The sequence below is a fragment of the Callithrix jacchus genome, chromosome 8, assembly GCF_049354715.1.
Source record: "Callithrix jacchus isolate 240 chromosome 8, calJac240_pri, whole genome shotgun sequence".
Classification (NCBI taxonomy): domain Eukaryota; kingdom Metazoa; phylum Chordata; class Mammalia; order Primates; family Cebidae; genus Callithrix; species Callithrix jacchus.
The window spans coordinates 69,765,106-69,787,469 of NC_133509.1; the positions used below are offsets into that span (position 1 = coordinate 69,765,106).

The 22,364-nt window shown below is 42.5% G+C and overlaps 2 protein-coding genes across 5 annotated transcripts in view; both read left to right on the top strand.

Annotated features, from left to right (window-relative positions):
* The window catches only part of PRORP (protein only RNase P catalytic subunit), a 164,421-nt gene extending 163,705 nt beyond the window's left edge, over positions 1 to 716 (top strand). For all 4 annotated transcript variants that reach the window (XM_078334772.1, XM_078334771.1, XM_078334773.1 and 1 more), the window contains one exon: positions 105 to 716. In XM_078334772.1, the coding sequence (XP_078190898.1) occupies positions 105 to 236 (132 nt within the window). In that variant the 3' untranslated portion in view covers positions 237 to 716. The remainder of the gene's footprint in view (positions 1 to 104) is intronic.
* A 6,317-nt stretch (positions 717 to 7,033) lies between these two features.
* PSMA6 (proteasome 20S subunit alpha 6) overlaps positions 7,034 to 22,364 on the top strand; it is a 38,229-nt gene continuing 22,898 nt past the window's right edge. The window contains exon 1 of the mRNA XM_035260332.3: positions 7,034 to 7,129. Coding sequence (XP_035116223.1) covers positions 7,111 to 7,129 — 19 coding nt within the window. The 5' untranslated portion in view covers positions 7,034 to 7,110. The remainder of the gene's footprint in view (positions 7,130 to 22,364) is intronic.

The following is a 22,364-nucleotide window of genomic DNA, read 5'->3' on the forward strand; positions in this document are numbered from 1 at the left end:
ATTAATACTCTTCTGAAGCAAACTTGACAAGTGTCAGAAAGCGAAATGGCCAGGTAGCCCTTTAGTGTTATTCTCAATGTTTTGTTCTCTTTTTAATTCAACAGCGTATTCTCAGCTATGACACAGTGGTGCAAACAACTGGAGACTCGTGGCACATACCATATGATGAAGACCTGGTAGAAAGATATTCCTATGAAGTACCAACCAAATGGCTTTGCCTCCACCGAAAGACATAAAGACTCTTACCTCTGCTGAGTTTGTGTTTGGGTACCCTCTTGGCTGGCGTAAGAGGCTCTTGAGTTGATGTTTGTTTAGGGCATTGCCTCTGTCCTGAAGATAAAAGGATTCTATTAACAGTGATGAAGTTGGTTTTATAATGAAATGAGATGTAATATGTTTTCATAATCAGCTGTATTTTTTTCCCTAACATTTCTTTTTGGAAGCTTATCTAGAGTTGGAGAACTCGGTGCAGAGTGAATCCTCCATTTCTCCTACTAGGCCAGCTATTCACAAGTAGTGCTTTTGGTATCCATTTTGCTACTTCTGACCTTGCCTTCCAGGCCTACCGATAGCAGAACCAATCCATCTGTCCCTGGGCTACTCATGTTTCAAATCCCTTCTCCCATTTCTGACATAGTCTCATTTTCTGTATGTTATGCTCTATTCACATGGAATCATTTATGGTCCTCTGTAATTAAACTGGCCAAGATACTAAAGGCTTACTATTAATTGCAGTTTTTAATTACTTATCCAGTGATTTAGATTGGAGAAGAGGGGCATTCACTCCTCTTTTTCTTATTTATTTGGAAATAGAGTCTCAGCTTACTCTGTCACCCGGACTGGAGTACAGTGATGCAGTCACAGCTCACTGCAGCCTCAAACTCCCAGGCTCAAACAATCCTCCTACCTCAGCCCTCCTGAGTAGTTGGGACTACAGGCATGTACCACCAGGCTTGTTTTTTTTTTTGTTTTGTTTGTTTGTTTTTTTGTAGAGATGGCAGTCTAACTACATTGACAAGATTGGTCTCCAACCCCTGGCCTCATTCAATCCCCAGCATGTTGGGAGGTTGAGATGGGAGGATCACTTGAATCTAGGAGTTCAAGACCAGCCTAGGCAACATAGTGAGATCTCATTTCTACAGAAAATGTAAAAATTAGCCAGCATGGTAGTGTGCACACATATTCCCAGCTACTTGGGACACTGAGGTGGGAGGATTGCCTGAGCCTCAGAGGTCAAAGCTGCAATGAACCAATGTTGCACCACTACACTCTAGCCTGGGTGACAAAGCGAGACCCTGTTTCAAAACAAAACAAAATGCTGGGATTACAGGCTTGAGCCACAGTGCTGAGCCTCACTTCTCTTTAGACTGTGATGGTTTTTATGTCATTCTATAATCCCTTTTCCCAATTGGTTCAACATTTTGTGAACCCTATTAATTTCATCATTCAGTATATGTGTGCTTTCTAAAATAGGCATTTTTTTTCCACTCAATCAAGTTTGACTTAGTGTAACAAAGTGATTATTTTTTAATAGTTGCATTTCTGTTTTGTCCACTCACTAGCTAGCTTACACTTTATTAGCCTTTGATTTTGGCTGAAAATATTCATGTCTTCACTCCTTTATGATAGTTCTTTCTTTACCTGTACATACTGTATGATTCAATATTCAAGAACAAGCAAAACCTATTCTATTGTGATAAAAATCAGAATAGTAGTTTCCTGCAAAAAGGAATACAAGAGAACTTTCTAGGGGTGATGGAAAGTTTCTTATATTGATTTGGGTAATAGTAACATAGCTATATGTATATATTAGTTAAAATTCCTCCCATTACACATTTTAAATTGATACATTTACATTTATGACAATATACCTAAAAAAGGACTTTAGGGTAAAAAAAGGTAATTGTTTTCATGAAATAAACAATGACCTCATCTACATCAAACCATATACATGTACATAAATAGGGTAAGTATTATGCACAGAGAAACAATTCAGGAAAATCCAAGGAGGGGACGTTTCATCGTCTTACCCATTTACTGAATTCAACATGACTGCACACCAAGACAAAAGAGCTTTCCAGGAAAACATAGGATATATCGAGAGCATTATAAGATATTGAGAAAGCTCTCATAGATTCAGCCTGCTTGTTTTCCAAATTTCATAAACTATCTACTTAGAAAACTGTGCCTTCAGCAAACTAAACTTCTTTTTTAAGGAACTATCATAGTTTTAAGAAAACCTTTTAAGAAGACAAAAAGTATTGATTAAGCCCATCTAAAGGCCTAATGCAAACTCCCAACGTAGAACACATAGAGATAGAGGAGGAGGCCGTCATGGTGGCTCAAGTATGTTAATTCTAGTACTTTGGGAGGCCGAGACAGGAGGATCACTTTAGGCCCAGAGTTGGAGACCAGCCTGGGCAACATAGTAAGATCCTGTCTCTCTCTATTAAAAAAAAAAAAAATGAGAGAAGATACAGGAAGAAACCTAGAACTTTTTTTTTTAGATGAAGTTTCGCTCTTTGTTCCCCAGGCTGGAGTGCAGTAGCATGATCTCAGCTCACTGCAACCTCCGCCTCCCAGGATCAAGTGATTTTCCTGTCTCTGCCTCCTGAGTAGCTGGGATTACAGGCGCCCACCACCACACCCAGCTAATTTTTGTGTTTTTAATAGAGACGGGGTTTCACCGCGTTGTCCGGGCTGGTCTCGAACTGCTGACCTCAGGTGATCTGCCCACCCCGGCCTCCCACAGTGCTGGGATTTACAGGTGTGAGCCACCGCGCCCAGCCACAAAATCCAAACTTCTGCTTGAGATAAACTGAGGTGCATCTGTCCCCTGTCCAGGAGTGAGAACATTGTGGGGTTACTCAGAGTAAGTCGCGCTGCCACAGTGACCTTGGAGAGTGCAGGGATTCTCTGAAGGAAGCAGCTGGTACCAGACACTTAGGCTGCCCATTAGTGTTCTGATCACTTGAGTGAAAAACAGCTACCTATCAAGCAAACTCCTGGACACAGCGAGAAGAAGGAATTCTTTTAAAAGCTGTGCTCTTAAATTGTTAGTAACTTTAAAATCAGTTGTGAACAATGAAGGATTTGAAAGAACATTGACTTTGCCACCTAAAAGTATTTCTAAAGTACTTCGTGCTTCCCCCTGGCATTCTGAATTTATACTATCTTTTCCTCCTGCTGTTCTCAGACCCAGTGAAAAGAAAATCTCAAGGGTGAAGGCTGAGTTTATTCTCTCAGGGCTCTGTTGGGACTACCTCAATTGAGGTGGATTGCTCTTCATATGAAATATTTTTTTTCCTCAAGTCTGCACTTAAATGTAATTATTGCCTCCTTGGTTCTCTAGCAGATTTGCAGATTTCTCACTCTTTTTTTAGATAGAGTCTTGACCTTTCATCCAGGCTGGAGTACTATGGTATGATCTCAGCTCACTGCAACCTCCACCTTCTGGGTTCAAGCGATTCTCCTGCCACAGAATCCTGAGTAGCTAGGATTACAGGTGCCCACCATGTCTGGCTAATTTTTTTTTTCTTTTTTGGAGAAACAGGGTTTCACCATGTTGGCCAGGCTGGTCTCGAACCCCTGACCTCAGGTGATCCACCCACCTTAGCCTCCTAAAGTGCTGGGATTACAGGCCAGAGGCACCATGCCCAGCCGATTTCTCACTTTTTAAAAACTGTCCTAAGGTACTGTAAAATGCATTCTTTTGGTCATGTGTGGTGGCTCATTCCTATAATCCCAGCACTTTGAAAGGCTGAGGTGAGCAGATCTCCTGAGCCTAGGAATTTGAGACCAGCCTGAGCAACATGGGGAGACTTTCTCTACAAATGATTAAAAAATTAGCCAGGTGTCATGGCGCAAGCGTGTAGTCCCAGCTACTTGGGAGGCTGAGGTGAGAGGATTGCTTAAGCCTAGGTGGCTAAGGCTGCAGTGAGCCGTGATCATGCCACTGCACTCCAGCAACAGAGTGAGACCCTGTCTCAAAAACAAAAATCAAACAAAAAAAAAGACTATACTACACATACAACTTGTTCACATTAGAGCTCTTCTTCCCTGATAGCTTCATTCTAAACTGGAATGGAAAGGAAGGGTGTATTATATAGGCACCTGAATTCTGGTTCATCACAGCCTTACCTTCATTTGCTAAATGTCAAAATTATTGGGGTACTTGGGGGCAAAGCTAAATGAAGTCCATATCTGGTATTTTGCCCATCCTTCATAATTAAGAATTAACAGAGTGAAAAATGCCTAAAGAAGCCTTTGTGGGAATGACTTGGAGTATGGGAACATAGACCACTGGGATGAAATGTCTGTATTTTGATTTGGGCATTCTTTCAAGCAGGGAACTTAAGCAGATAGAATTTTCAGTAATAGTGACCAGGCAGCTGCTGGAGCTTCCTGTAGCCTATAAGGAAGGAATAAGGTTGCCAAATAAAATACAGGACTCCAAGTTAAATTTGAATTTCAGATAGATAACAGAACTTTTTAGTTTAAGCATATCCCAAGTATTGCAGGGACATATACGGAAAATATTCATCATCTATCTGAAATTCACATTCAGGTCTGGCGCTATGTCTCAGGCCTATAATCCCAACACTTTGGGAGACTGAAGCAGGCAGCTTGCAGCCAGGAGTTCAAAGCCAGCCTGGTCAACATAAAGAGACCTCATCTCTACAAAAACTTTTTTAAAAAATTAGCCAGCATGGTGGTACATGCTTGTAGTCCCAGCTACTCAGGAGGCTGAGGCAGGAGGATCATTTAAGCCACGAGTTTGAAGTTGCAGTGAGGTATGTTTGTGCCACTGCACTCCAGCATGGGTGACAAATCAACACGTAGCCTCAAAAAAATAAAAAATATTGAAATTCGCATTTAACTGGACATTCTGTATTTTATTTACGAAATTTGGCAATCCAAGGTGGGAATTACATGGGAGGATGAGGGGTAGTGGGAAATGAGGCATTTCTCTTTTTGTTTTTTGTTTTAAACCACTTTTTTTTTTAATTGTTTAATGCTTCATTTTTAGAGTTTTTAATATCAGTCATTACATTTACATTCTATGAGCAAAATTTTTCCAGAACAGTGTAGAATAGTTCTGAATTATGGTATTGTACAGATAGAAAAAAGTCCAAATGCCTTTAAAAAAGTTTACCTCTTACTCCACCCAACATGTTTGCAAAGCAGGAATTCTTTGTACAAAATCCTTCAATTCTATAGCAGAGGAAATAAGATCCCCTGGAAGCCCAAGGGCTCCCCTTCACATTGCTAGTTCATGACAGACCCAGCTGTGCTTTGTTAGAGATAAAATGCATTCCCTTTGATATCATGGGAAGTTACTGGGGATGACTTGGCCTCATTACTTAGCTAATGAGTGGATACAATTTCTTAATTATTTAAAGTAACATTGTATTTGTGTTTGCATTTTTAATTTGAATAGAAAATAATCCATTTTCAACCCATTTATTCAAATTTTTAATGTTTCTTTAGAGCTGTGTAACCATAGTTTAAACTAGCAAGGAAGTCATTGTTTTGACAACTAGAAATTATGCTTTTCTGATGCACATAGTATTAATTGTGAAGGGCAGTCACATCCAACTTTAATAAAATATGGTGGTCTTTCTTTTTCTTTTTAATATATATTTTATTGTACTTTAGGTTCTGGTGTTTTTTGTTTTTTTTTTTAGACAGAGTTTCACTCTTGTTGCCCAGGCTGGAGTGCAATGGTGCAATCTTGGCTCACTGCAACTTCCACCTCCCAGGTTCAAGCCATTCTCCTGCCTCAGCCTCCCAGGTAGCTGGGACTACAGGCATGCACCACCATGACCAGCTAATTTTGTATCTTCAATAGAGACGGGATTTCATCATGTTGGTCAGGCTGGTCTCGAACCCCTGACCTCAGGTGACTCACCCGCCTCGACCTCACAAAGTGCTGGGATTACAGGTGTGAGCCACCGCACCCGGCCCAAAATGAGCCATCTCTATAGCCCAGCAGCCCTACAGGAGGCAGGAGGGGAGCAAGAATAAGAAAGGAAATTAGTAAAAAGCACTTAGGAAGTAAGCAGAAAGGAAATAGGACCAGCTTTTCCCTGCCCAGTCCTGGTCAGTGACAGCAGTCTGCTTGAGTCTATACTAAATAAAGAAGTTCCATTTAGAGATCTACATAGAGGGAGCCATAGAAAATAACAGGATGAAAGAAAATACACGGGACAGGCACACAGATGAACAAATACAACAAAATTTGAGAAGTAACCTTTAATTTTCTTTCATTATCTCTATTTATGCTTTTTTCATTATTTCCTGATGTTCTCTCTCCCCAAGTTTTGTTTTGTTTTTTTTTTTTGGCATTATTTGAGCTGACGAGTGCTTCCAGAGGCTGTACTGCATACACAGCTTGCTTTTAACTGGGAATTGAAATGAACAGGAAGACAATTATCTAGTCACTGATGGCAGCTAAAAATAGTTTTACTACCAGAGTGCCCTTAGAAGTACAGTCTTATCTAATGGATTGAGTTTTATGATAACCATGATAATTTGTTTTTGTTTTTTTTTTTATTGGTGACATATTTTATTTTATTTTTTAATTTTTTATTGGATTTTAGGTTTTGGGGTAATAATTTGTTATTATAAATAACAGTAACATGGGAAGGTTTTTTGGTAACTTCTGACAAGAAATTTGATGTACAGAGTTAATTTTGAGCACATGAAAGTGACTACCTCAGTCATCTCTTCAGTGCTATTTAAATGTCAGCCCAAGAAGCAAGTATTTGAGAAATCATTACTAGGGGCTTTAATTTCTAATATGTTAGACATTAATTCATTTTAATGAGACCAGGTCAGATTGCCTCATCACTCTCAGATGGACTAGAACATTATAATAGGTATCAAGTTCTAGGTATCACATCTAAATGTTTAAAGTCTATTATTAAAAGAGGTTTCCTGTGCTTTCTATGACTGCATCAGAACAGAGAATGTCAGTATCCAATAGGGTGCCAAAGGAATTCCCTGACAATTCCATCCATGTGGCTCTGCTGAAGCATGGTAGTGTCCTAGGCTCGGAGAATAGGATGGAGCCTCCACCTCGTGAAGTAGCTTCCTTTGGAGGTGGCTATGGAAGGTCTTCGGAGAGGTAAGTCCCTCACCAGACTTGTTGCTTGAGATGTACTATATTACTAATTCTTTGAAAATAAATCATTCTTATATTTGCTTCCTCTTTTCAATGACCTTGCCCTAGAATCCAAAGCTGCTGCTTTTTCTAGCCTGTGTTCCATGGCTGAGCAGTCTATTGCTATTAAGTTGTTATGTGTATATTTTTCTATACATATACTCATTTTATTTATACACACACACACACACACACACACACACACATATTCTCTATGAACTCTTTTGTAACATGTTTTTTTCACCTGACAGAAAATGAAAAATTTTCCCTGTTCTTACAGTCACTTCTTCCTCATGTATTCTAATAACTCATAATGTAAATTCGGCGGGCGCCACAGCTCACACCTATAATCCCAGCACCTTGGGAGGCCGAGGCGGGCAGATCATGAGGTCAAGAGATCGAGACCATCCTGGCCAACATGGCAAAACCCTGTCTCTACTAAAAAAAAATACAAAAATTAGCTGGCATGGTGGTGTGCCCCTGTAGTCCCCCCTACTCGGGAGGCTGAGGCAGGAGAATTGCTTGAACCCGGGAGGCGGAGCTGGAGCAAGCCAAGATTGTGCCACTGCACTCCAGCCTGGCACCTGGCGACAAAGTGAGACTCTGTCTCAAAAAAAAAATGTAAATTCATAAAAAGGGGCAGCCAGCTTAAACTAGAGCATTGCTGGACACCATAAAATACTACCTGCATAGCTATATACTCACAAACTTCTACTCAAGGCTTGCTTGTGTTCAGAAGGAAATGTGTTCCCAGAAGCTGATAATACCTATTGGCCACGTCCTTTGGCACTTGGTGCTATTCTGGCAGGAGTGGTCAAATCCTTGATATAATGGGTCTTTTCTAAGTCAGGCCCTCTGATCTCCGACTCCTAAAGGAATAAACTGGTTAGACCACGTTTTTGAAGAGAACATCTAAGGAGGAATTGCTGCTTTACACAGATAAAGAGCTTTTTATTTTTTTAAGGCAAATCATGTAACTCTTTGTTCATCAACACACCAAGGGAAGTTAATGTGAGGAAATCAGTACTGAACAGTTTGTACTTTATAAATGTCATAAGAATGTACTTTGCTTCCACTCCCAATGCCAATATCACCAGAAATTCCAACTCCATCCACATTTTGGTCTCATTGTTCTTTTTATTTTTTGAGATGGAGTCTCACTCTGTCACCCAGGCTAGAGAGTGCAGTGGCCTGATCTCAGCTCACTGCAACCTCCACCTCCCAGATTCAAGCGATTCTCATGCCTCAGCCTCCCAAGTAGCTGGAATTACAGGCACGTGTCACCATGCCCAGCTAGTTTTTGTATTTTTAGTAGAGACAGGGTTTCTCCATATTGGCCAAGCTGGTCTTGCCTGACCTCAAGTGATCCACCCACCTCAGCCTCCCAAAGTGCTAGAATTACAGGCATGAGCCACTGCACCCAGCTTTGTCTCATTGTTTCTTAACTCTGGTCTCATGGCTTGTTGTTGTTGTTATTGTTTCTAGAAATGGGGGTCTCACTATGTTGCTGAGGCTGGAGTGCGGTAGCTATTCACAGGTGTCGTCATAGCTCACTGCATCCTCAAACTCCTTGGCTCAAATGATCCTCCTGCCTCAGCCTCCCAAGTTGCTGGGATTACATGCACTGACCACCATGCCCACCTGATTTTGTGATTTTTGGCTCCCTGTGAGATGGCCAGCATTTTTAATTAGTTTCAGGATTTTAAACTTTCAAGTTCCTCATTTTGACCACAACCTCCTTACCTGTCTCACTCCTTTAAGCCAACCACCTTTGCATTAAACCACCATTGACCTGTTCTTGGACCTATCCCTCCCTTACCTAGGAGACCCCTATTGCCCTTTCCCATTTGGCTTTGCTTGCCTTCCTCCCTATCCCACCTCTCAAAGCACCCATGGGAGGATGGTTTCAATAGCAGTGCAAATTATTTCAGACTTTTTACCTCCTGTGGTGTCCGTCCTTTCAGTTCTAAACCTAATTTTGAGTAGCCACAGACCATTCCACTTTTTCTGTGTGCCATAGTGTTGTTAGAAAAGTCATGAAATTCCCGTTAATTTCTTGAAGGAGCTCTCCCAACCTTTACAGTCTTAATTTGCAAAGCTAAGTTGCAAACAGCTAATCTCCTGGAGCCTTTATTTCCTTTTCTGTTAAGTGGGGAAGATGGGCTTCTTAAACTTAGTGGGCATAGAATCACCTGGGAATCCCACTTAAAATGCCAGTTCTGATTCAGGTCTGACATACCTGGTAATTCCAACACTGCAGACTGCAATTTGAGAAGTAAAGGCCTCAATGAGCTCCACGATTATATAAAAAATCATGAGACTGATTCAGGACTTGTCAGTCTCATTCTCACTCTTAGAAGACTTAACTGGAAACTAAAAGCCATCTGTTAAAAACCTCTTCATCAATGTTTGCTCTTTCCAATAATTTTCCTCTCCTGCATCTTTTCTCCCTTTTCTTTCCTAAAAAAACAAAAAACTTCAAATTAGTCTCGAACTCCTGGCCTCTTATCAATCCTCCTGCCTTGGCCTCTCAAGGTGCTGGGATTATAGGTATGCTGATACCTGCACCCAGCCCTAGGTTACTCTTTCTGCCTACTTCCATACTGTACCTTCTTGCTGAATTGGGATTTTGTTCTCAGTTAATTTCTTTCCTCCAGCTCTTTCCTATTTACTAACAAGTAACTTTAGGCTTCTGACCAGACAAAACTGTGCTTCCCCAGGGATAGTTTCATAGCAAAATTCTCAAAAGAAGGTGCCATCTCTGCCACTGGTTTGTTTCCGGTTCCACATTTGCAGCTGAGCAACTTCATCTGAGTAGCAACTTCACCTGAGACACTCAAACTGAACCACTTTGAAACAGCTTACTCATTCATAATAAAGTAATTGACCAGAATGCAATTGGAAGTAACTAAACATTCAAAATAAGGGAAGAAGTAAATAGCTATAATTTAATGTTTTATTTTTGGGACAGGGGCCTGCTCTGTCACCCAGGCTGGAGTACAGCAGTGTGCAGTCTTGACCTCCTGGGCTCAAGCAATCCTCCTACCTAAGCCTCCTGAGTAGCTGGTACTACTGGCGCACTCTACCATGCCCAGCTAATTTTCTAGCTTATTTGTAAATTTAAAAAAATTGTTTTTGAAACTGAGCCTTGCTTAGTCACCCAGGCTGGAGTGCAGTGGTGCAATCTTGGCTTGCCACAACCTCCACCTCCTGGGTTCAAGTGATTCTCCTGCCTCAGCCTCCTGAGTAGCTGGGACTACTAGCATGTGCCATCATGCCTGGCTAATTGTTTTGTTGTTGTGTTTTTTTTTTTTTTTTTTTTTGGTAGAAATGGGGTTTCACTGTGTTAGCCAGGATGGTCTCCATCTCCTGACCTCATGATCCACCTGCCTCCGCCTCCCAAAGTGCTGGGATTACAGGCGTGAGCCACTGCGCCAGGCCTAAAAAAATTTTTTTAGAGACAGGGTCTCATCATGTTCCCCAGGATAGTGTCGAACTCCTGGCCTAAGCAATCCACTCATCTTGGCCTTCCAAAGCGCTGGGATTACAGGAATGAGCCACTGCACCTAACCTAAACATAACTTTTAATGTTGCAGTGATTATAATGGTATTTTGCACTTTGGGAGATTAAGGCAGGAGGATTTCTTGCATCCAGGAGTTTGAGACCAACCTGGGCATCATGGTGAGATCCCCCCATCTCTAACAAAAAAATACAAAAATTAGCTGAGCACAGTGGCATATGCCTGTCGTCTCAGCTACTCTGGAGGCTGAGGTGACAGGTTGCTTGAGCCTGTGGAGGTTGCAGTGAGCTGAGATCATTCCATTGCACTCCAGCCTGGGCGAAAGAGCAGAAAAAAAAAGAAAAAGTAAAAAAAGACACTTTTTGTGAGATGGAGTCTTGCTCTGTTGCCCAGGCTCGTGGGCACAGAGTCTCGTGATTTCAACTCACTGCAACCTCTGCCTCCCTGCCTCAGCCTCCGAGTAGCTGGGATTACAGGCCCACACCACCACACCCAGCTAATTTTTTGTATTTTTTAGTGGAGACAGGGTTTCACCATGTTGGCCAGGCTGGTCTTGAACCCCTCACCTCAGGTGATCCACTCACCTTGGCCTCCGAAAGCGCTGGGATTACAGGCATGAACTATTTGCAGCCGATGCTTTGTATATTGGCGTATAATAAATTGAAAGGCAGCTCCAAAATGGTATGTCTAATAAGATCCCATTTTTTTAAATAGGAAGGAAAGAAAATACTTGGATGGCCAGGTGTGGTGGCTCACACCTGTAAGCCTAACACTTGGGGAGGCTGAGGTGGGAGAATCTTTTGAGCCCAGGAGTACAAGACCAGCCTGGGCAACATAGGGAGACTCTATCACTACAGAAAGAAAAGAAAGAAGAAAGAGGGAGGGAGGGAGGGAGGGAAGGAGGGAGGGAAGAAAAAGAAAATACTTGGAAAATGTCTGAAAGGAATAACATTTCATTGATTCCACGATGTTAATAAGTATCTGCGTGTTGGGTTGTGGATGATTTTTACTTAATCTTCATTCTCTGCACAGTCTAACATTTTTACAATAGGTTTAATAGGATGTTAGACTACTTATTTTTTTTGAGACTGAGTTTTGCTCTTGTTGCCCAGGCTGGAGTGCAGTGGCGCGATCTCGGCTCACCGCAACCTCTGCCTCATGGGTTCAAGCTATTCTCCTGCCTCAGCCTCTCGAATAGCTGGGATTACAGGCATGTGTCACCACACCCAGCAATTTTGTATTTTTAGTAGAGACAGGGTTTCTCCATGTTGGTCTGGTTGGTCTTGAATTCCTCAGGTGATCTGCCCGCCTTAGCCTCCCAAAGTGCTAGGATTACAGACATGAGCCACTTCGCCCAGATTTTCTCTCTTTTTTTTTTTTTTAGGTGATGTGATTTCAGTCTGTTGCCCAGGCTGGAGTGTTGTGATCCAATCATGGCTCACTGCAGCCTTGACCATTGGGCTCAAGCAGTCCTCCTGCCTCAGCCTCCCAAGTAATTGGGACCATTGGCACGCACCCTATAGGTGGACACCACCACACCTGGTTAATTTTTATTTTTTGTAGATACAGGGTTTTGCCATGATGCCCAAGCTATCTCAAACTCCTGGGCTCAAGCAGTCCTCCCAACTCGGCCTCCCAAAGTGCTGGGAATATTAGACGGGCATGAGCCACCACGTCCAGCCTTTAAAAATTTCTTGCAGATATTCTCTTCTTTCCATTCTTATTGCTACTACCCCAGTTTAGGCCTTCAAAAACTTTCACTTGGTCTATTAGCAATAGCCTCCTGGCTGACATCCCCAATGACAGTTCCTCATAAATGCAGCCACCAGGTTTATCTTCTCAAAGCATAATTCTAGTCTTGCCACTCTACTTGCTCAAAAACATTAAATATCTCCCCATAGCCTTCCAACTAGATAGAGCATAAATTCCTTAGCTTAGTATCCAAGCCTGGCTCCTTTCATTTGTACCCTAACCCAAAATATTTCTTGTGTCCTAGTTAAGTTGCCCATTGCCTACCTTGCCCTAAACACAGGCTCTTTTTTTATTCCTCTGCTTATTTATGCCACTCCCATTTCATGTTGCACTGTGGTGCCCCCCACATTACTCCTAGCATTGTGCTCTACACACCTGTTAAGAGTCCTCCCTGTCCTAAGCTGAGCTTGGACATGGGTCATCCAACAGGTAGTTTTACATTCCCTCTAGCCCATACGCATATAAGGTCATTTTTCTCATCTGCGCTGCTGTTACACATTTCCTTGTATATTACAGACTGCCTCATGTTAGCTTTGCTTTCATTCATGTTTCATCTTCCTCCTGGAACTTTGGTTCTGTGTTCATCAGTTCATCTGTGTGTCTCCCAGAGCAGCTAGCCCAGCTTCTTGCCCATAGAGGAGGCTCAGTAAATGCTGAATTACTTTGGAGAAGTTGTTTTTTTTTTGAGACGGAGTTTCACTCTTGTTACCCAGGCTGGAGTGCAATGGCGCAATCTCAGCTCACTGCAACCTCCGCCTCCTGGGTTCAGGCAATTCTCCTGCCTCAGCCTCCTGAGTAGCTGGGATTACAGGCATGCGCTACCGTGCCCAGCCAATTTTTTGTATTTTTAGTAGAGACGGGGTTTCACCATGTTGACCAGGAGGATGGTCTCAAGCTCTTGACCTCGTGATCCACCCGCCTCGGCCTCCCAAAGTGCTGAGATTACAGGCTTGAGCCACCGCGCCCGGCCTGGAGAAGTTGTTTGAAAATGTCTTCCTGATTTTTATCTCTAATGCCTACTTCTCCTTTGAATTCCCCTCTTGCTCCTTAGTATTTTGTGTATGAGCTGGCTAAGTGGGAACTTAATCTGTGGTGTTCTGATGCCTCACTGATCCTCAAAAAATAGTAACTTCTCAATGCCATCCTCTATAATCATACCATATCTTCAGTGAATTATAGATTTATTCATTAGACATTTACTCTGTACATGGTACTTTGGTAACTGGAATAAAACTTGCTATGTATTTGTAAGACATCATTCCAGAGTTTTTAATCTTTGGAATGTTTTAATGCCTAAATCTGCTGTCTGTGGTTGATTTTTGGAACTTGCATTTATTTCACCATTATGGATGAAATGCATTTTGAATGAAGTTTGGGGATCTCAGCTGAGGTTCATCAAATCATTCCAAAGCAAGTAGAAAATAAAACTGGAGTCAGGCACAGTGATTACAATCACCATGTTTCAGTGTAATCCCAGTATTTTGGGAGGCCAAGACAGGAGGATCACTTGAGCCCAGGAATTCAAGACCAGCTGGGCAATATAGGGAGACATTATATCTACAAAAAGATTAAAAATCAGCCAAGTGTGATGGCACATGCTTATTGTCCCAGCTACTTGGGAGGCTGGGATGGGAGGACTGCCTGGGAGACAGAGGTTGCAGTGACCCAAGATCATGCCGCTGCACTCTAGCCAGGGTGACAGAGCAAAACTCTGTCTCAAAAAAATAAAATAAAACTGTAGTAACCTCTTGCTTTTCTATCAATAACTGGGCTCTGAAGAACTAGTTTCTAAATTAGTGACTGAAAATATTGGTAAAAATGATCAGAAATCTCATTCATTTGCATTTTCTCTCTCCCTCTCTCCAATACCCTCAAGAGAATTTGGTTCCTTCTGAGCACCACAGATGACTTAATTTTGTGGTAAGAAAATAGGAATTAGAGTAAGCCAAATAGGAAACCTCAAAGAAGAGGAAGTGTCTCTAGGCTAAAGGGAAGGCTGTGGAGTCTTATTTCCTCTCTGTTCTTGACTCACTTTCTTAGTGATTGGCCAATCTCTGCACCTCCCTTTCCCCACACTCAGGGAGCTGGGGGCGGGGGTGGGGAATAGAGTGAATAAAGTCTAAAGTTCATAAAGATCCCAAGATGCAGGGAGAGACCATGAAATAATTGATCTTGTGTCCCATCTCCCATCAACATTCATGCACCCATGCTACATATGTGTGTGACGAGATAGGTAAGAATTAGCTGCTTTCCAAATTCCAGAGTGAGTTTCACTTCTGAATGATAGCAGTGTGCAGTGCAGGCACATGCAGTACCAATTTGGTAAGGATAGAACAAAGCAAAGTAGCCGACAATCCAGGCCTTATTCATCAGTGCGTCCCCCTCCTTTCACAAAGAAGCTGAGTTCCAGTCTGATTGGAAGTGGTTTAATTTCACCTTAGTGGACTCTATGCCTTTTAAAGTGGGTAGAGCATACTTACCTGTTTGAGAGAAGAAGAAACTGAGATCATGGTCACCAACTAGTCTGTGGCAAAGCTCAGATTCAAACCCAGTGCTGCTGACACTCAGAGCAGAACTTGGCCATTTTCAAATTTCTGGATGTGACTGTTCCCTTCTCCCACCCTTCCTCATCTTATTTTTCACTGGAACATTTGCTGTTTTCTCAAGCTATGAAGGGCTTCCTGTGTTAAGTTGCCTAAGGGAAAGCTGTATGTTAAAAATCACCAACGGTTAAGCCCACGCCAGCTGGGGTCTTCCATTGTTTCTTCCAGTATTGTAGGAAGACCCATGAGAATTCTCAGTGTTTTTCAAACTTCTTGGCTTCCAGAAACAAGAAGCTAAGCATAGGGTTTTCATTTAAGGCAGAGCTTGGAAAAAACAAGAGAAACATCAAAAGTCATAAAAGGATAATACTGAAGTTATTATAGCTAAAAAAACAAGGGTGAACTGAAAAGCTAAAAGTTTTGGCTCTATAGAGGGGTTCATACACAGTTGTATTTAAATGTCCTTTAGGTTGAAGTGATACAAGTTTATTCCCTCTCAAACCAAAGGACAGCATTTATTTTGAGGAACAGCTGAGAGAATCCAGGCACAGAACTAAATTGACTGGTTAGGAAGGGGATGGCACAGAAGGGAAATAATGATAGCTGTGTGACTGCTATGTTGTAAACACTGTATTGCATTCACCATTGGTACCAGAGGGTAAAAGAACCACACTAGGAGGCAGAGGAGTGTTGCTTTATTGGAATCTGGGGTTTGAAGGGCTTTGAAGGATTTCAAAGGGTTTGAAGGACTTATGAGAAGCATAACTTGAAGTCACAGAAGTCACACCCCATCCCACATTTAGTGCCCCATTTGTCCCTCTCCTTTACCCATAAATTATAGAACTAGAGTAGAGAAAGTACTCTTTTCTCCTTCAGCACTCATCCAGAATGGCTGAAGTCCTAGGTAGCCAACCATAGTTACTGGGGTGCAGGAAGAACTGCAGGATCTGAGAAAGATAAAAAAGGGAAAGACACAGAGCCAGGTTCTTGTCCGCCCGGAGGAAGCTCTGGATTAGTGAAAATCAGGCCAGAGAGCTGGGCAGAGTCCTGTGTCCCTTTCTTTACCCAGAACTGCTACTTCCCTACCTCTGTCCTTGCCACAGCTGTTCTTTGGGGTCCCTTAAAATCAGGAAATCCCAACTCCCCTAAGATGCTGTATTGCAAATAGCCAACTCACAGGGCACTGTGTTTCAACACCTGCTAATATCACATAGAAACACAGATAGGCTTCATTTTTCTATTCCCTGGCTCACTGAAACTGCCTGCAGAGCATCTTGAGCTAAGGGATACATTCTTATCTTGCCTTTAAACACCATGTGATTCACATGTCTGCAGTCTCTGAGAATCTACACTGCCACTTTCCACCTTTGCCTTGTGGGTAACCCCTACCTTCCACCTACCTCCTCCCCCAGGGGAGAATGTGGGCTTTGCCAAACGGAGGCCCCCAGGAGATTTTCCAAGACTCACGAGATGTCAAGTCATCTCTAAATTTTTTCAAAAAACCAGAAAGTCATTTCAAAAAGTCTAACTTGATGGCCCCACAGAGAGGAAGACAAACTTTCCACACAGACACAGCAAGTCTGTCACCCCGGCTAGTGTTAGAGCAGGAGTATTAGTACCCAGACATTGCTGAAAGCTCCCTGACCCACGGGAAAGTCCAGCTGAGTGAGTAGTTTAGCTGTTGCCTGGAGTCCGATGGCACACATTCATGAAGATGGCTTCCAGGGGATTTCCCTTTGCAATGGAATTGGTAAAGATTTTGTCTTTCTGAAAGATTTCCCAGAGGAATTAATTTGCCTATGTGGAAAAATCTCAAATTCTAATATAAAATCTCTGATCTTTTAGGGTTTTGAGATTTGGATCTTTCAATTTACTGACAAATCCTTTTGAATAAAGAAAATTACACATAATAGAAAACACAAACAGTGAGAATGTGTATTCAACAAATGATCTAAGTGCTTACCTCAGGCTAGGCACTGTTTGGTATTGAGGATACAATGGTGAACAAAACAGATGTGGCTAGTTGGGCACTGTGGCTCCCGCCTGTGATCCCAGCATTTGGGAGCCCAAGATAGGCGAATCACTTGAGGCCAGGAGTTCAAGACCAGACTGGCCAACATGGCAAAACTGTCTCGACTAAAAATTTAAAAATTAGCCAGGTATGGTGGTGCATGCCTGTAATTCCAGCTCCTCAGGAGGCTGAGGCACGAGAATCACCTGAACCCAGGAGGCAGAAGTTGCAATGAGCCGAGATTGCACCACTGCACTCCAGCCTAGGTGACAGAGCAAGACTCTGTCTCACAAAAAAACCAAAAACAACAACAACGAAAAACATGTGGCCTCCGCCATCAAGAAGGCTGATTTTTAATCCTAGCTTTCAATTTATGTTTGTGTTGAAAATGAAGTTGATTCCTTCCAGGAAGTATCCTTAAGAGTATTAAAATATGTATACCATCCAAAATCCAATGCCCAGCTTAAATCCTTCAAGAGGGGATCAAGATCTGTTTGAATATGTGAAATAATTCTCATAGACTGCAGGATGCATGATATGTGTGATTGAAATACCCTAACACAGGCCAGGCATGCTGGCTCACACCTCTAATCCCATCACTTTGGGAGGCCAAGGCAGGAGGATTGCTTAAACTAAGCTTGTCCAACCCACCACCTGCTTTTTTTTTTTTTTTTTTTTTAGCCATCAGTTATCATTAGTGTTAATGTAGTTTATGTGTGGCCCATGACAATTCTTCTTCCAATGTGGCCCAGGGAAGCCAAAAGATTAGACACTCCTGGCTTAAGACCAGGAGTTTGATACCAACCTAGGCAACTACAAGACAATGGACATCCAGTCATGCCTACATGGGAAACAAAAGATTGTAGGTATGAAAACATCTCTCAGTTGTTCCCTTTATTTCTACAACTTTCAGTTCAATTTAACAGTCTTTTTTTTTTAGAGACAGGGTTGTCACCAAGACTGGAATGCAGTGGTATAATCATAGCTCCCTGTAGCCTCAAACTCATGGGCTCAAGTGATCCTCCAGCCTCAGACTCCCAAGCAGCTAGGACTATAGGGTTACAACACTGTGCCCTGCGAACTTTTTTAAATTTTCCATTGAGATGTGGTCTCATTTTGTTGTCTAGACTGGTCTGGAACTCCTGTGATGGGATATTTCAAATCACACATATCATGCACCTTGCAGTCTATGACAATTATTTCACACATTGCTTCAAGCAATCCTCCCACCTTGGCCTCCCAAAGCTTTGGGATTACAGGTATGAGCCACCACACCCAGTCAACAGTTTTGTTTTTGGTGTTTGGCTTTTTTTGAGAACCTCACTCTGTCACTGAGGCTGGAGTGCAGTGGTGCCACCACTGCATCCCTCACCTCCTAGGATCAAGCAATTCTCCTGCCTCAGCCTCCTTAGTAATTGGGATTACAGGTTTGCGCTACCACACCCAACTAATTTTTGTATTGTTTTTAGTAGAGACATGGTTTCACCACGTTGGCCAGGCGGGTCTCAAACTCCTGACCTCAGGTGATCCATCTGCCTTGGTCTCCCAAAGTGCTGGGATTACAGGTGTGAACCACTGCACCTGGCCACCCAGCCAACAGTTATTATTGAACTTTTATGAGCCAAGCCCCATAACAGGGGTAGTGAAGAATACAGAGATGAAAAGTACACAGACTGTGCCCTGTCAATCTTTGGTAAGGCTGAGATACACAACTTTTTTTTTTTCTTTTGAGACAGAGTCTCACTCTGTTGCCCAGGCTGGAGTACAGTGGCACGATCTCGGCTCACTGCAACCTCCACCTCCTGGGTTCAAAATATTCTCATGCCTCAGCCTCTGGAGTAACCAGGATTATAGGGACACACCACCACACCCGGCTAATTTTAGTATTTTTTAGAGACAGGGTTTCACCATGTTGGGCAGGCTGGTCTCAAATTCCTGATCTCAAGTGATCCGCCCACCTCAGCCTCCCAAAGTGCTGGGATTATAGGCATCAACCATGGCACCCAGCCGACAACTCTTTAAGTATTTAATTGCCAATATTTGACCTACAAACATGGCCATTTCATTTGGGTCAAGCTAATAAAAGATTCAGATTATATGCACTAAACATATATGGGAGAAACAGACAGATAGCAGATTTGCTATCTTATAAGAGGAGATGGGAATGGGATAGTCCTTACAGAAAAGAGAAAGACATGGGAGAGTTTGAGGTATGATCAGGCAGTGCTGCTCAGAGCAGTGCCATGGAACTCCTTATCTCATCTCTTCCCTCTCAAGTTCTGGAATAGAAACAGGAGGATGAAGTGGAAGAGAAGTTTGAAAAGATAGGTAGAGATCAACTTGTAGACAGCTTTAACACTAACCTAAAGATTAGATTTTATTCAGAGGATAAACCTGAAAAATATGGTATAAAACCCAAACAGATGTAGACAGAGAAGTAATCCAATGCTCTAAAAAACAAAAAAGAGTGAGATGGATCACTAAGAGGAGACTGTACTGTGCCAGAGTAAATTGTAAAAGGGGTCTAAATTTGAACAGTGGAATAGGAATGAAGAGTAGGCGGGAGAGTCATTCCATAGGAATAATTGACAGCACTCAGTAACTGACCAAATGGGAACACAATAATAATAACCACCATTTGATGAATGTTTTTTATGTGCTAGGTTCTGTTTGGTACTTACCTTCCTTCTCTTATTTAATACCGCAGCCCCTATAAAGTGGATCTTACTCTCCAAATTTAACAGATAGAGGAATCTAGACTTAAGAAGTCTGCATAAGGTCACATAATCTAGTAACTGTCAAAAATTGAATTTAAATTCAGGTTTAAATAGAAAAGGATGAACTCCTAACTCCCAGGCCATAGGGATTCATTCATTCAACTAATATTTATTGAGCACTTAATATATGCTGGGCATTGTTCAAGTTGCCTGAGCTGTATCAGTGAGCAAAACGAAAATCCTTGCCATCACAGAGGTTAAATTGGGGGTGGGAATGAGGGACAATAAAACAGTGAACAAATTTATGAATTTTTTTTTTTAGACAGGGGCCTCACTCTATCACCCAGACTGCCGTGCGGTGGCATGATCTCAGCTCACTGCAACCTCCACCTCTCAGGCTTAAAAGATTCTCCTGCCTCAGCCTCCTGAGTAGCTGGGATCATAGGTGCACACCACTAGTGCCTGGCTCATTTTTGTATTTTTAGTAGAGACAGGGTTTCACCATGTTGGCCAGGCTGGTCTTTAACTCCTGACCTCAAATGATCCACCCTCCTTGGCCTCCCAAAGTGCTGGGATTACAGGTGTGAGCCACCATGCCCAGCCTAAATTTATGAATTATATAGCAGAAAGAAAAAAGATACTCAGGAGGCTAAGGCCAAAGGATCCCTTGAGGCCAGGAGTTTGAGGCCACCCTGGACAATGCAGTGAGACCTAGTCTCTAAAAAAATGTTTTTAAACTAGCCAGGAGTGTTGGTGTGCAGCTGCAGTCCCAGCTACTTGGGAGGCTGAGGCCAGAGGATCACTTGAGCACAGGAGTTCAAGGCTGCAGTGATCATGCCACTGTACTCCAGTCTGGGTGACAGAGCAACATTCCATTTCCTTTAAAAAAAAAAAAAAAGCAGAATAACAGAGCAGGAACAAATTAAGACAGAGCGAAGTGTTAAGGAATTAAGACTACTGCAAAATTTGGCTCTAAACACTTGGAAAACATGGTACAAGGGGAAGGAATTGGTTTAAGAGGGAAGAGATGAGATAAGGAGTTCTCTTTTAAATAGGTTGGGTTTTGAGGTGCCAAATATCTCAATGTGGAAAATATCCCATTGGCAATTAGAGAAGATTCAGCTCCAGAGAAGGGTCCAGCTAGAGACCTAATTTGGGGGATACCAGTATAAGCCAGCTGTTGAGGCTGTGGGACTAAGTTCACTCTCCTAACAGCCTTACCAAGAACTCTGTCTATGAGTATGCAGGCAAACAGTGGGAATTACAGTATACCAGGCTCTTTCAGAGTCTGAGAAAACAAAAGTCTTCAAAAGGTCAAGAGGAGTTGGTCCTGAGAGTAGGGACCTGAACCAGAAGCAAGGGAAAACTTTTATCAGTCCACTTGGGAACTAGCCAGTGCTGGAAAGTACCCTTTGTGCCAGAGATGCTGTTTGCGTTTACCGTTTTCTTAACCATGTTTCAGTTTTGGATTTTTCAGGTTAATAAAATTGAAATTCATTTTTAAAACAACACTCTTAAGAAATTGGAATTGTCTTATGAGGGTCTTATAATATTTTTCCTTTAAAATAGAAAGTGAGTTTAGGAAATACATTGAAGAGGTAAGAATCCCTACTTCAGTATGTCAGCAGGCATTACGGTGCTGCAAACATTAGTGTATCTTGCCTTCCTTGTAACACAAACCATCTTTATCTGGGAAGAAAAACAACAATCCTAACATTATGTTTTGCATTTTATATTCATTAAACAGGAGTGTGCCTTGGGGAAAGGCAAAATAGGCACAAATTTGCGACCTCGCCAGCTTGAAATTACTCTCATTAATCCATGCAACACTAGCTGCCATAAGCCCCATCTCCTCAGTTCTAGTTCATTATTCATCAAGGCTGCTTAACCTCATTCCCCATTACCCGTATTTCAACCTCAGTTCCACCTTTTTTTTTTTTTAGACAGATCTTCCTCTGTTACCCAGGCTGGAATACAGTGGCGTGATCATAGCTCACTGCAGCCTGGATCTCCTGGGCTCAACCCATCCTTCCACCTCTGTCCCCCAAGCAGCTGAGACTACTGGCGTTGGCCACTAGGCCCACCTAATTTTATTTTTTTGTAGAGATGGGGCCTTCCTATGTTGGCCAGGCTGGAGTTCCACTTTGAAGACTAAAACTTGGTCGGGCTCGGTGGCACACGCCTGTAATCCCAGCACTTTGAGAAGCCAAGGTGGGTGGATCATTTGCGGTCAGGAGTTCGAGAGCGGCCTGACAAGCATGGTGAAACCCCCTCTCTACTAAAAATACAAAATTAGCCGGGCATGGTGGCACATGCCTGTAATTCCAGCTACTCAGGAGGCTGAGGCAGGAGAATTCCTTGAACCTGGGAGGCAGAGGTTGCAGTGAGCCGAGATCGCGCCCACTGCACTCCAGCCTGTGCCACAAGAGGTAAATTCCTTCTCAAAAAAAAAAAAAAAAAAGGCTAAAAATTGTCGGGGCTGCTGATCAAAGGAAGATTTTGCCCGGCTGTCAGAAAATAATGTTCTTTCCAGCGGCTCCTTGAACCCGCTCCCTTCAGTGCCTAAATTTAACGGCTGCAGCTGCCGCAGCTGCAACCTATTTCCCTAGTAATAGAAAGAAAGTGGCGGGTTAAAGCGGTTAGGAAGAAGGCAAG